We start from the raw sequence: 15,384 nt of genomic DNA, 5'->3' as shown, positions 1-15,384 counted from the left end.
AATATTGGTGACCCACAGCAGGCACACACAGCCTCAGTTGCAGTGACCCGCACACTTAGTGACCGACATACGGCCAATGTGACATACAGCCCCAAAATAAGGCAGAGACACGAGTATAACACAGCACACATTTATTTGCACACGGGAAGCGTGTCTCCCTCACTTCCCTCAACAGCACAGTACATCAAGAACCAAATACAGTCCCTTCTTCTTCTTCTCTTCTTGTCATCCACCTCCACTCCTCCTCTTGGCAAGCTTCATCCCTATTCCTCCTGGCCCTAGCTGTCCAAATGGAATGAGGTGGCTCCTTTTACGCAGACACTAGGAGTGTTCCAGGTGGCTCATTAATCAGACCTGGAATTACTCTCAGGTGTGGTGAAACAGAAATGTAGGGCTCTACATGTCCCCCTGGTGGCCCCCACAGAACCCAACAGGACTGTACAAAACTTCAACTCCCAGTGTGCCCTGCTGGAGTCCATAGTGGGCTGCCATCTAGCATTCCAAGCGAGGTAGTGCCTTACAGATGCCCTCTCCCCTGGTCCTTCCATCCAGCTGGTGTCATCTTATATATAAACGTCTATGTGTGGAAGTGCATGTGTCTGTCTGTCCAGCCTGGAAGTGCAAGGCTACAGCATGAAGCTCAAAGAGCTGACAATGGCCCCAAGTTAACGAATCGGAAGAAGAAAGAAGTACGAGGCTACTGCATGAAGCTGAAAGAAAACGACTCCATGGCCAAAGTGAAACCGGCACAGACAGACAAATTCGCTTAGTCACTAATACACAAGCAAGGCGAGCACATCGGCAAAACAAAACCTCAGAGGAGGGAGATGTGCACGTCCGCAAAACGAAAATGCTGACTCTGCATTTCAGTTTTCGTTCTGACGATTTCAATAGTTTGCAGGAGACCGGGCTTTTTACAGCACCGGCTTACACAGCTAGTAATATTAATATATATATATATATAATATATATATATATATATATAGGGGCAGCAGGGTGGCGCAGTGGGTAGCGCTGCTGCCTCGCAGTTAGGAGATCTGGGGACCTGGGTTCGATTCCCGGGTCCTCCCTGCATGTTCTCCCCGTGTCTGCGTGGGTTTCCTCCGGGCGCTCCGGTTTCCTCCCACAGTCCAAAGACATGCAGGTTAGGTGGATTGGTGATTCTAAATTGGCCCTGGTGTGTGCTTGGTGTGTGGGTGTGTTTGTGTGTGTCCTGCGGTGGGTTGGCACCCTGCCCGGGATTGGTCCCTGCCTTGTGCCCTGTGTTGGCTGGGATTGGCTCCAGCAGACCCCCGTGACCCTGTGTTCGGATTCAGCGGGTTGGAAGATGGATGGATGGATATATATATATATATATATATATATATATATATATATATATATATATATATATATATAGTGGGTACGGAAAGTATTCAGACCCCCTTCAATTTTTCACTCTTTGTTATATTGCAGCCATTTGCTAAAATCATTTAAATTAATTTTTTTCCTCATTAATGTACACACTGCACCCCATTGACAGACAAAAAAAAGAATTTTTGAAATTGTTGCAGATTTATTAAAAAAGAAAAACTGAAATATCACATGGTCCTAAGTATTCAGACCCTTTGCTCAGTATTTAGTAGAAGCACCATTTTGAGCTAATACAGCCATGAGTCTTCTTGGGAAAGATGCAACAAGTTTTTCACACCTGGATTTGGGGATCCTCTGCCATTCCTCCTTGCAGATCCTCTCCAGTTCTGTCAGGTTGGATGGTAAACGTTGGTGGACAGCCATTTTTAGGTCTCTCCAGAGATGCTCAATTGGGTTTAAGTCAGGGCTCTGGATGGGCCATTCAAGAACAGTCACAGAGTTGTTGTGAAGCCACTCCTTCGTTATTTTAGCTGTGTGCTTAGGGTCATTGTCTTGTTGGAAGGTAAACCTTCGGCCCAGTCTGAGGTCCTTAGCACTCTGGAGAAGGTTTTTGTCCAGGATATCCCTGTACTTGGCCACATTCATCTTTCCCTCGATTGCAACCAGTCGTCCTGTCCCTGCAGCTGAAAAACACCCCCACAGCATGATGCTGCCACCACCATGCTTCACTGTGGGGACTGTATTGGACAAGTGATGAGCAGTGCCTGGTTGTCTCCACACATACCGCTTAGAATTAAGGCCAAAGAGTTCTATCTTGGTCTCATCAGACCAGAGAATCTTATTTCTCACCATCTCAGAGTCCTTCAGGTGTCTTTTAGCAAACTCCATGCGGGCTGTCATGTGTCTTGCACTGAGGAGAGGCTTCCGACAGGCCACTCTGCCATAAAGCCCTGACTGGTGGAGGGCTGCAGTGATGGTTGACTTTCTACAACTTTCTCCCATCTCCTGACTGCATCTCTGGAGCTCAGCCAAAGTGATCTTTGGGTTCTTCTTTACCTCTCTCACCAAGGCTCTTCTCCCCCGGTAGCTCAGCTTGGCCGGACGGCCAGCTCTAGGAAGGGTTCTGGTCGTCCCAAACATCTTCCATTTAAGGATTATGGAGGCCACTGTGCTCTCGGGAACCTTAAGTGCAGCAGAAATTTTTTTTGTAACCTTGGCCAGATCTGTGCCTTGCCACAATTCTGTCTCTGAGCTCTTCAGGCAGTTCCTTTGACCTCATGATTCTCATTTGCTCTGACATGCATTGTGAGCTGTAAGGTCTTATATAGACAGGTGTGTGGCTTTCCTAATCAAGTCCAATCAGTATAATCAAACACAGCTGGACTCAAATGAAGGTGATCTCAGGGATGATCAGAAGAAATGGAAAGCACCCGAGTTAAATATATGAGTGTCACAGCAAAGGGTCTGAATACTTAGGACCATGTGATATTTCAGTTTTTCTTTTTTAATAAATCTGCAACAATTTCAAAATTTCTTTTTTTTGTCTGTCAATATGGGGTGCTGTGTGTACATTAATGAGGAAAAAAATTAATTTAAATGATTTTAGCAAATGGCTGCAATATAACAAAGAGTGAAAAATTGAAGGGGGTCTGAATACTTTCCGTGCCCACTGTGTATATATATATATATATATATATATATATATATATATATATATATATATATATACATTTAGTATGTACAATAACTAATATAAGTATGACTGATTTAATTTAATTTTTAATTTTATAGCAGAATCAGTTTAAATACACATAAAATATATCATTTGTAATTGCAAAAAACAGAAGTATTGAGATTTGGTTTGCTTGCTTTCATTTGGTTTGCATGCAGTTTTTAAATGCAACAATTACATGCAGCATATTAGTATAATATTGAGAACTTCATTATGATAATATTTCTATGCTGTAGTGCATATATATTGCATACTGCATTTCGGTAGAACTTGAGAAACATCCACCTGATCATTCCCATCTCAGACCTTTCTATTTTTGCTTTGTGTTTTCCCTTCCATTGGCCGTGTTTCATCCCCATAAACCATACAACTCTTCATACATCTACCATTACTTTAAACTGCAATTACAGAGAAGCTCCCTTAGATCACAGAATCAGGAAAAATACCCAGCATGTTAGTTAAGTAGCAGAAATTCCCTGCAATCTATTACTAATATTTTTTTCACTTTCTGTATCTGGTTCATACATGTTTATCAGTTTGAAGTTCTTCTTGTCATTACCTGATTACCTCTAACATAAACATATGTTATATGAATGGTTTTCATGCTGTATAATTTTTTAATACTTTTAACACCCACCCCTTCCAAAAGTTCATTCACTATTGTAGCCGTTCACTCTTTGGAACTCTCTTCCTAGGTCAGTTTATGAAGCTGCTTTCCTCTTAACATTCATATCCTGAACACCCCCTGTCCTCTGTCATGCTTTTTATTTGTTATCCCTTTAAGTTCCACTGCTCCTGCAATTCAGCGTTCTTTTAATCTATCTCACAGTGAGGCATTAAGTCAATCTTTTCGTTAAATCTACACTCACTTTTTAATTTACTATATTTTATTGCTTGTTACCATGCTTTGCAGTTTTATTTTGTAACAGTCTTTAATCTCTTTGTCATTGCATGAAAATTTGTCCTTCATAACTTTTATGCTCTTTGGTTTGTGGTTTTATGCCTTAACATTTCCTGATTTGCGTAGCTTGTTTTGACTGTTACTATTTAAAATCTGCAAGGTACACATCCAAGGTCTTCTTGGTGTCTACCATTTGTGCATTTCTTGTATCTGTTACGTGTCTGTTTACTCCTAATAACTGTTTGTTATTTTGTTTATTTTGGTTTGCTACACTGGGATAGTAGGTATTTTGTTATTTGTATCTACTTGTTAATTGGCAGTTCCTTTAAGAAAAAAATAAAGGAATTAAAGTCCAAGAATATTCATATTGCTGATCATAAATATGTACATCAAAAACTATGACTATCCATCCATCCATTCTCCAACCTGCTATATCCGATCACAGGGTCGCGGGGGTCTGCTGGAGCCAATCCCAGCCAGCACAAGGCAGGAACAAATCCCGGGCATGGTGCCAGCCCACCGCAGGGCACACACACACACACACCAAGTACAATTTAGGATCGCCAATGCACCTAACCTGCATGTCTTTGGATTGTGGGAGGAAACCGGAGCACCTGGAGGAAGCCCACGCAGACACGGGGAGAACATGCAAACTCCACACAAGGAGGACCCAGGAAGCAAACCCAGGTCTCCTTACTGTGAGGCAGCAGCATTACCACTGCGCCACCGTGCCGCCCACCATGACTATATACAGTTAATATATCAGTAATTTCTGATGAGATTGTTGACAGAGTGGAATGTACCATCAGTTAACATCAGAAACAGGCATCTGATTAAGACTTTTGGAACCAAATCCTGCAACCACAATGGTCAACAAGGCCAGGGTTAAGAAGCAATGATTTTAACACCAGCTGTTGCAAGGAGTGACATTTTTGTCAACTCATCCCTCATCACTTCCTTGTAACACTTCAGACTTTGTTTTTTTAAGCGAACACAAGCTGATCTTGATCTGGCCCATGTAACTTTTATTGGTTAGTTTTTACTTATCTTCCAAGAAAGCATGTCTCATTTCTTAATGTATTTTTTTTCCTTTTTAAATGTTCACCCCTTTTTTATCTCTGTTGGTATTTATTCTGTTTGATTTACAGCTTCTAGTTTATCTCAATTATATATAGTTAAATTTCCCTTTGGCTTGCTTTCACTTCTAACTAAATCCTAGTTTCTAGAGTTCAGCATTCGTTTACACTCATTTTATTTTATTGTTGTCCTCAGAGGGACACTTTCATGCCCTGTGTTGACAATATTTCTTCCCTCATGGCTGTTATGTTAGTTAAACAGATTTGAAAATGGTGGATAAATGTATGAAGAATAGTCACTGTTCATTGGTATGCATGCACAGCTCTAATAACAATAAATCTACTAAGAATTAGGAATGAATGTTAGTACCATGAAAAAATACTTTTATCTAATTATTTTCATATAAGCTTCATGAAAAAAAACTGAGCTTCATGAAAGTAATCTTTTGGATAGTGGAAATCCGTAAAATATACAAGCTTGACTGTGACTTGACCTTTTCTTGTGAAAAAGCTACAAATTGTCTTTATAGCTGATATCACATGGTCCTGGGTGGATCAGGTTGGTGTAAATGGGCTTTTTGGCAGATGCAACTGCAGTCATTAAACAAACTACAGATAAACATGACTCAAAAAATTGATAGATCTATTTGTATTTGTTAGGTTGTGAGATTTAGCAGTTGATTCATGTTAATGTTAGATGACCACCCAGAATTAGTGTACATTTAATTATTTTAACAAGGGCTTGCTGGTACCTTAAACATTTATCAATGATTTGTAAATCTCATAGGATCTTGGAACTAACCCAAGAATATTTACCATGAATTGTCTCCATTGTTTCAGTATCTTTCAGGATATAACTTGTAGAACATGTAACATTTTGAATGAGTGGTGTCACATGATACTAAGCATAATATAACATTCCCAAACTTGCCTAATGCAATTCTGAGTTGCATTGTGCCAGACAAAATTCTGTTAGTCCTGGACAGGGCACCACTCCATAGCAAGACCCACTTGTAAATCCACAAACTTGTGAGTACCCAAGGACATGGGGGAAATGCATAATCCATATAGATAATGACCAGGTATGGGATTAGAACCCAGGATGCTGGCACCTTGAGGCAGTAGTATTAGCTACTGTGTCACCCAAGGCTAAAATAATTCTACTAAGAGAGTATTCTAAACAAATAATCAAATGTAAAAATGGCAATAAAAACAGAGCAGTTACATTCAGACTCTAAATGATGTTCTTGGGAAAGAAAGACTGCTCCCTGGTAAAAAAAAAAAAGAAAGAACTGAAGGTCCTTTTGCTGTTATAAGACCTGCATGTGCTCTTTAAGTATCTAAAAGTAATAATAATAATGAATTACATTTACAGTATATAGTGCTTCTAATGATACTCAAAGTGCATTACATAGACAGAGGGGAACCACATCAACCACCTCCAATGTGTAGCATCCATCTGGATGATGCAACAGCAGCCATTATTGTGCCAGTGGTGAAGGTGGTAAAGGTGAAACATGGGATGATTAGGGGGCCAGAATGGATGAGGCCATAATGGGCAATTTATCCAGGATATCAGGATAAACCCTACTGTTTTTGTAAGGTACCCAGGAATCTTTAACGACCAGAGTCGGGACCTCGGTTTTATGTCTCATCCAAAGGACAGTGCCATATTTACAGCTGTAACAGATAGAGTTACTGTCGACCACTTGAACCCTCAGACCAGACGTCAGACACCAGGTAAAAGTCCAATATGACTTTATTTTATAATAATAATGCGCACCAAGCACTCTACACTCCACTATACTCATATAATACACAATCACTACACAATAATCCCTATAATAACCAATACAATAATCAATCCTCCACTCCCAGACGCGTTGCCACCCTTCCACCCAGCTCAGCTCAACGTCTGGGATTTTCCACAATCCTTTTATAGTCCTTGACCCGGAAGTGGTTCTGTCCTTCAGTCCATGTGACTTTCTATCACTTCCGGGTCATGTAAAAACTTCTCCTTTTCTTCAGCCCGGAAGTATATCATTTCTTCCGTTCCCGTGACTTGGAAATACTTCCGGGCTATACGGAAAGCATAAATCCCTTGGCCTCCCTGCAGCGACTCTTGGCGGCCCCCATGGTATCCAGCAGGGCTGTGAAGAAAAACTCCAAGGTTCATGATTCCCTGCTGGCATTCGGGGCACCTCCATGCTGCAAGGAGGGCAGGGAATATATGGCCGGCAATCCCTCACACAGCACAATGTCTCAGTCACTGCATAAGTAAAATAGTAAATGATTTCAGAATTGAATGTATAAGATATGTGTGTATATGTACTATATACTGTATTTATATATAATTTCTTTCTATCTAAAGGTACCGAACTACAAGTTTGCACTACCAAATCCCTAACATGCTGCACCAGGAGGATGGAGGAGAAGTACCAAATAGCAGCCCGACAGGACATTCAGAATTTATTGCAGATATCCAGCTCAAGCCTGAAGTTTTTAATTTCAAAGAATGTTGCTGCAATTCAGGGTAAGTATCACTAAACTGCTAATAATAAAAAATCTAATTTTCAAAAGTTAAACATCTTCATAAGGATATTATGAATTTGTATTCAACATGTTTCATGTTAGACTTTATAATGCTGTTGTTTTACAGTTTATTAACTGAATGTTGCCTTTTATTTTATATATTAAAATAGTCACGCTTTACCCACAATTACATGCACACTTGTGTGCAATATACACTCAAACTAAATTAATCATAATTCTAATAAAATGCTAATAGAAAAATGTATAACACTTACATGATAATTCATCTGTAAAAGCTCAAAAACAAATCAGTTTTACTGTGTAATGAAACTATTATGTGCAAGGGAAAAGGCAAAGGTCATTATAAAATTAATTGATCTGTAAATCTCTTTAAATTAAATCTGTAATTACCACTTACCACAGTTTGCCTTTCCACTGTTTAGCTTGTTTAACTTTCACTGCAAATAAATGTCATGATTTGAATTCTTGATTAACATGGCTTTAGAAGAGTGACTGTAAAATAATAGGCACATTTGGGTTATAATAGTAATTTTATTGCATTTCCTGTCACCTTTTGCTATTGATAGATTTTATTTTATCAGCATGGTTTAAATGCAAGCCAATTTAAAAGTTTCAAAATGAGTGGAAAGCACTTAGTTCATTGGACTCATTTAGTTACCCAGTACTTGATTGATCTGCCCTCCTTAACGCTGGTTTGGAATGCTGCCGTATGGTTTAACATGGTCTGTTGTTTGTGGAAAAAGCTGTTGTCTAATGTCATCCCCCTTGAAATTAGCCTGTGTGAAGTCTTTAAGATCACATCGTCTAAATACAAATCTTTGTCCTTCTTTTGGCCTGAACTACTGTTTATTATTTATAGTGGCCACAACTATGTAGTATACCCTACACTTGAGTTTCACTGCTGCTTTGTGGCTTTTGAGCATATCCCATCTTGACTTCTGTATGTAAGGTTGATTTGCACAGATCAGCAAGTCTATGACTTGCCTCATGAATCATTGACACCCAGAAGTTTATACATTCCAGATTCATTAAATTGTCATAAGTGTTCTTTCTGTTCCTCATTGCAAGCCTTAGCTCTTCTTACTTCTTATTAATGTGCTTTACATTTCCTTGATTACCACTGTAAGAGCCAGTCTTAGAGGTTTTAATGTTAATATTAGAATTGCTTAATTTCAATAATAGAAAATCAGTTTCTTAGATATAGTATAGTCTTTTTCTCTTTGTAATTCAACCTGAAATAGAACTTCCATTGCTATATCTGTAAAACTGAGTGCTAATTAAACCAGTTAGTCTTATTGCTAGCTTGGAATTTCAGATAAGTTTGCAAATAGCAAATTGGCATACAGGTTTCTGACTGTTTTAATATAAATATTTGAAAGTACGACTTTGTGACCAAATTTACAGAAATGAAACAAGAACTTTTTCTTTCTTTAATAAATTTCTTTTTTTTTTTTAACTTTTGTGTGAACTGTTTTGCTTTGAATTTTATTAAAACTTTTAAAACAAGGATATTTGGTCTATGGATTTATTTGAAAACATGTCACACTAATGCCAGAACTGTCCTATGAAGCAAACTTAAAGCTGCAGGACTTTGGTAACTTGGTACAAACTTGCTGTAACCACCAAAGGGAAAAAAAACTTTACCTTACTGAGTGGTCACTTTATTAGGTACCATCTTACTGTAAGTTTGATTTCTTAATTGTTACATGTGTGGCATAAGGGCGTTAGTCCATGTTGTCTGCAATATAATCCTCCACAGTTGCTTTCCAATGGTTTGATGGTGGATTTCTTTTCTATATATTGTAGCTTAATTGCTGAGGTATAAACTGTTGATATGAAGAAAGACACCAAATTAATAATGAGGTTCTGATATACTGTGACATTAAAGTATTTCTCTGCTAATATCAAGGATATCACCAACAAATTGACTACCATTTCAACCAACAGAATAAAGTCCTGGACTCATGGACTTTTTGCAAAGTCCTGAACCTACTATCAGTATGAATTACCGGGTTACATAATGTTTTCCCAGTTTTCTGGGATCCATTGCTTATGTTCCAATGCCCTTTGTAATTACACCTTCATATTTGTCATTGACAAAGAAACTTTGTTGGATTGTTGGCTGCTATACCCTATCCAATAAATTAATTGTATGTTTCGATAAGCTGATTTTGGCAATACTCTAACAGTGCCCTGTTTGAACCCCTTTATATCATGGTATGTTTCTAGTGATGTGATTGCAGGTAGCTTGATATTTTTTGAGTGATGGGCTATTCTCAATCCTGTGACATTGTTGTGTGTAAACCACCAGAAGGTTGTTATTGTTCCAGATATTATCCTCTCAGCCGTAACCCTTAATGCAGCGTTTCTCAGCCTTTAAGTATTTGCGACCCGAGTTTTCATAACAGTTTTAATCGCGCCCCCCCTAACGTTTTTTTGAAAGGACCCCACTAATACCAATTTGTTCTTTTTATTATACCTACTTAACTTTTATCGACATTAATCTAACTCTAGATTTATTTTTCTAGTAACAGAATGTAGTTTAAATTAATTTGTTTTGGTTTCTATAGATGTATTTTTCATATTTTCGATTCTTGTTTTTTTTTGTTACTCGCGCCCCACAGTTTGAGAACCGCTGCCTTAATGCTTCTGCACTGCATGCATGCACGCACACACACACACACACACACACACACACACACACGCACGCACGCACGCACGCACGCACGATCTGTTGGTGTTTTCCTAACTGCTTTGAGTAGCATTGTGCTCACATACAGTATGATACACCCATTGACTGAGCAGTTAATTACACTGAACAGAATTGCTCTTCAGAATATACATCTGTATTTATAAATGTATATTGGTATTTAGATATGGTGGTTTGTTTTATTTTAAATGAATGTCTTCAATTGTCTTCTGGGCCTTTATGAACTATGATATATAAAAAATTAACTGAATTAAGTTAAACTCTAAAGCCTGCCAATGAAAATGTGAGCAAAACAGTTCTGGCATGATAGTTGAATTGCAGGATGGATGAGCAAAAGAAACCCAAAATGTGTATGAAAGTTTTGTACTTGTAAAAAAACAAATTCTCCATGTGGCTTGCTTTTATAGTAAATTGATTTCTACTATGTATTTATGTTCTAAGTGTGTGTTAATGTTATTAGAATATTTTAAATTTAAATATATAGAAGAGTGATTTCATTTGCTCTTCATATTTCTATCCTTAATTCATCTTGATGTTTTGTATTATCCTGCTCCCAATTCCATTCATATCCGAGAGGTCATTATGTATTATGTACAGTAGTACTCCATAAGCCAACACACAGTCACACTGAGCACTGGCCCTTACTTCTCCTGAATATATATATTATCTCTTACCATGTCATCAACGTGGTAAAACATTTTCCTAGTAAGCATCAATCCCAGGAATTTTAGACGTACAGAGTTATTATACTGTATTTATATAGGCATAGCAATATTTGGTATGTAGGAAACACCCCTGTCTGTGTGGAATATGCACATTTTCTACATCTACAAGGGTCTTTCATTTTCTCAAAATGAAGTTGGATGGTTAGTTTCAGTGGCAAACTGATATATGAGAGTTGCCTAAAAGATTTTGTAACACTGTAATACCTCAGACAAAATAATCAAAAAATGATTGGAAAGTATTATTTGGTTAATTTGAAACGTTCCCCTTGCTATTGCAACACCATGGACATTTTACCTTCAAAAAGTATTAGATTAGAATAAATTAGATTAGATTAGATAACCTTTATTAATCCCAAAGGGAAATTTAGATGCATACAGCAGCAGAATCCTTAAAAAAAGATACTGACTCGCAGACAAATAATACAAACAATCAATAAATAAATAATGTATATTGTCCTATGATGTACATTTTAAACAACCTGCTATTGAATTCAAAATGAACATTCACAGGCAGTTAAAAATGTACTATAGACATTGCTGATAGTAAAAGCTGATGTGCTTCACAAATTGTGTATTCTGAGAAAGGCCAAGCATAGCCCATTGGCATCTTACTGGTTTTTGCCAGCCATCAGCAGTCACTTTGGCATTACTTCATTGTGTTGAAGACCTCATCTGATATGGCCAAAAGATTCTAACCACAAATTTTGCAGCTGAGCTCCCAGAATTATTAAAGTTTAAGAATATTCAAAGTGTGCATACTTTGGTTTCTAAAAAACGATTGCAAAACTGTGCAGAAAAAGTTATGTCCATGTTTTTAGATTACATTCTCAATATGTGGCTGAAGGTGAAAGCTTTTTTCTTGAATCACCATTGGTGATACACAATCACTTTGAACCAGAGTTCAAAGAGCAGTCAAAGGAACAACATCATCAAACTTATCCTCCTACAAAAAAAGTTGTTTAAAGGAATGCTCCACTCAAATCACTGGAGTGATTTTATTGACTTGAAGGCCTTCCTCTCTTTGTCATTTCTTGGTCAAGTATCCTGTCTTCAATTCAAGTCTTTCCCATGAGTCTTTAGGTTTTCTGTTTCTGTCCGCACTGAAAATTCCAGAAGTAACTAGTTAACAATGTTTTCAGGAAAAAAAAAATGTTTTGCACATTTTCAGCAAGTGACTGGATGACTGACATGTGGACTACACGACACAAGTAATGTGACAGTTTTGGGTTTTTTTTGTTTTCTCAGCCAACACTATAAAGAGTTCAGTAACTTATAAAACAAATATATTTTCTGGGTTTAATATTCCTTTAAGTTTACCTCTTCAAGAGAGAAGGTTATCGCGCAACTTTTTGGGATGTAGAAGGGATGGTTTAAATAAACATTTTGTGATGTACTGACACTGTAACTCAGATCTGTTCATTGAATCTGTTAAAAAGATAAAAATACACTTAAAGATATTTTGACTCCTCAGAAATGTTACCAAAATGCTGTTTCAGAACAACAATGCATGCAGATGCATTGATATGGAGACATGATATCTAAGAGTTTAATCAAATGTACAGTACTTGGGTGTGAAAACCTTGATAATTAAGGAGAGAAGAGAATGTCCATTGTGATTTTAGAAATGATTGGACTCTTTATGTTTATCCCATTAAAACAAGTTGTCCGTATTTCTTCTCTCCATAAACTCCCTCCAGGATGTCTACATTAAGAAGACTATGTCATGAGGTGAGGTCTGTATCGTTGTAAGTCTAAAAAAAAAAACCAACAGTGCGGTGGAGCTTGGTAGTGGCATGCATGTGTGTTGTAACATGGTGGAGTGGCTGCGTGGTGTTGATGAAGTGGTCAGCAGATCATACACTCGTGTGCAGATGCACACAGCCTGGCCGATTGACTCATTAGTTCTTCAGAGTGCATAATTAATCTTTTTAATAGATCTTTTATCCCGAGCAGTATGGGATGGAAAAAAAAAAGAGGACCGAGTGGTTGGAGGATTGTTGCTAAAGAAACGTCAAGGCAGCGTTGAGAAGGCGAATTAGTGTGGAGGAATGGGGGCAAGGTGGTCGAGCCACATGAGGGGAAATGGCTCTCTGAGAGGGTCCCTGATGAATTGTATAAGCAAATACTTGGAGTAACCCTCGCATGGATCCAGGAAGCACAAAGCAGTGTATAAGAAGACAAAGGGCCAGCTAGGTGTGTCAGGAGAAGGTGACTGCAGCTGTCGAGGTTGTCTCCAACTGGGAAGAACCACTGGGATGAGCTGGGGAGACAGAGCCCTACTGGATGTCTTGAAGTGCTTCTAAAAGAGATTTTAAAATGTTGTTTGGTTTAACCACCACAAGAGCACTGTTTTTATGAATTATCTATTGACTTTATTTATTATCTACATTGTACTCTGTTATTTGGACTTTGTTTAAATCAGCATGCACTTTGAACTTTGCCTAAAGGAACCTGGTTGTCTGTCACTTGCTAAAATGCCCATTTTGGTTAAGAGCTACTAGGGAGTCATTGGACAGTTTAGAGTCGGGTATGAGCCCCGGGCTTTGACCCCTGACAGCCTAAGCAGCATTTAAGACAATAATAAACACTGTAAACCTTTAAAAGTGTACTTAAGATATTACTTATTATCAGTTAAGCTATGCTGGGTATAGAAATAGAGAACATTCACATTCAAATCTACATTTTGTAGATTTCAGTTTTACATTTTGTCCCTCTATTTCAGAAACAGTTACTTATTTATTTTTAATTAATTTGTTCAGTAAGTGATTCTATGAAGATTTCAAACAGATCATAAAATTCCTTATTTATAGCAATTTCTTATAATGGACATCCTCCTAAAGAGCTGTATAAATACTAGGGTATTATAAGCAAATTAGCAGGTTGAGTGACTTGCTTATAGTCACACAGTGCATCACAGGCTGGATTTAAATCAGCTGCCTTAACATTTTAAAGTGTGCCGCAATCCACTAGACCTCACTATCTCCTTTGCTTTAACTGCCTAGTCACTGTAAGTTTCTTCTGCAATAATCTATAAAGACCAAACTTCTAAAGAGCATGTAAATCCTTATGAATTAAGAAATGTGTACTTTTTCCAATCAGTCAATAATGTAAGTGCCAGCATAATCAAAAAAATAAAAAAGAGAAAGTGAGGTGTACTTAGTTTCTACAGAATGGATGAAGTGGTCATGTAATTTGAAACACATTTATTTTTTAGACAAAAAAAAAAATGAGCTGAGGTTTTTTATTTCAGCATCTGGTGCTTTTCTGGCAGGTGTAGTTGTTACAAAGGGCACCTATTTTCAAGTCATGGAAACACTTCATTTCATTTTTATTTTTGTAATGGAAGTTTTTTCGAATGGCTTCCTCATGGTTTATGTGATAATGATTACCCACTACCTGCTGTGTTCTCTTATAGCTGATGCATTTCAGTGTAGTATAACTGAGCTGTTAGCTGTCTTCCAGCTTGATCTTATCAGAGAAAAACAGCTGCATATTTGTGGAAAAAGCATACTTTTATTTAAAATTGTTTCATTTCCTTCTCACTTGCAATATTTTTATTATCTTTCTTATTAGATAGGCTACTACAAAGTAATAGCAATGCGTTCATGCCATTTATTTAGGCAATGAAACAACATTAGCCACAAAAAATAAGCACATATTATGATATAAAAGATTTAGATACCAATTTGCAAGTTCTTTCATATACTTATGCTTAATTAAATGCTTCTTCTGCACCATTGGCAGATGGATTTTTATTATTATTATTATTTTAAAGCCTCAAAATCCATTTGAGGGTCAGGGAACAGCAAAGACTATCCCGGCAACATTGGATGCAAAGTGGAAATTAACCCTGGGCAGGGCAAAAAGATATGCAAGTCAGGTAGACTGGCAATGCTAATTTGGCCCCTAGGCCTGGCGCCCTATCTAGGGATTGTTCCTGCCTTGTACTCTGTGCTTGCTGGGATAGGCTGCAGCTTCCCCATGACCCTACTGTGTTTAGAAAGTGGAATATTGATGGAATACTGTTAGTGGTGTTAGAAGTGCATACAATGAAAGAAATCTCAGTAAAAAACAACTATTCAGTGACTCTTATATTAAGCATTTTTCATTGTATTGCAGCCCTTCATCAACACAGTACCAAAACCCAGCATTCTCGAACATCTGCCACAAGCCTAAGAATTTTTTCCCAAAGTCAAATAACTACTGTTAGTTAATGTTAAATAAGATGTACCCACAATCATAATAATGTAATATGGAGTTGGTTTGTCGGGTTTTTATCTGTTGTGTTTGTGAAGACTACTGACAGCCAAACTAGTCAATGGCAGAACTGCTAC

At 37.8% G+C, this 15,384-nt stretch overlaps 1 protein-coding gene across 1 annotated transcript in view; it reads left to right on the top strand.

The window, feature by feature from the left end:
* The window catches only part of gpc5a (glypican 5a), a 1,336,984-nt gene that overhangs the window by 145,158 nt on the left and 1,176,442 nt on the right, over positions 1 to 15,384 (top strand). Inside the window, exon 2 of the mRNA XM_028799562.2 lies at positions 7,434 to 7,595. Coding sequence (XP_028655395.1) covers positions 7,434 to 7,595 — 162 coding nt within the window. The remainder of the gene's footprint in view (positions 1 to 7,433; positions 7,596 to 15,384) is intronic.

The sequence above is a fragment of the Erpetoichthys calabaricus genome, chromosome 4 (genome assembly GCF_900747795.2).
Source record: "Erpetoichthys calabaricus chromosome 4, fErpCal1.3, whole genome shotgun sequence".
Lineage (NCBI taxonomy): Eukaryota > Metazoa > Chordata > Cladistia > Polypteriformes > Polypteridae > Erpetoichthys > Erpetoichthys calabaricus.
The sequence above is the reverse complement of the archived record's forward strand: the minus strand, read 5'-3'. Positions and strand labels throughout refer to the sequence as shown.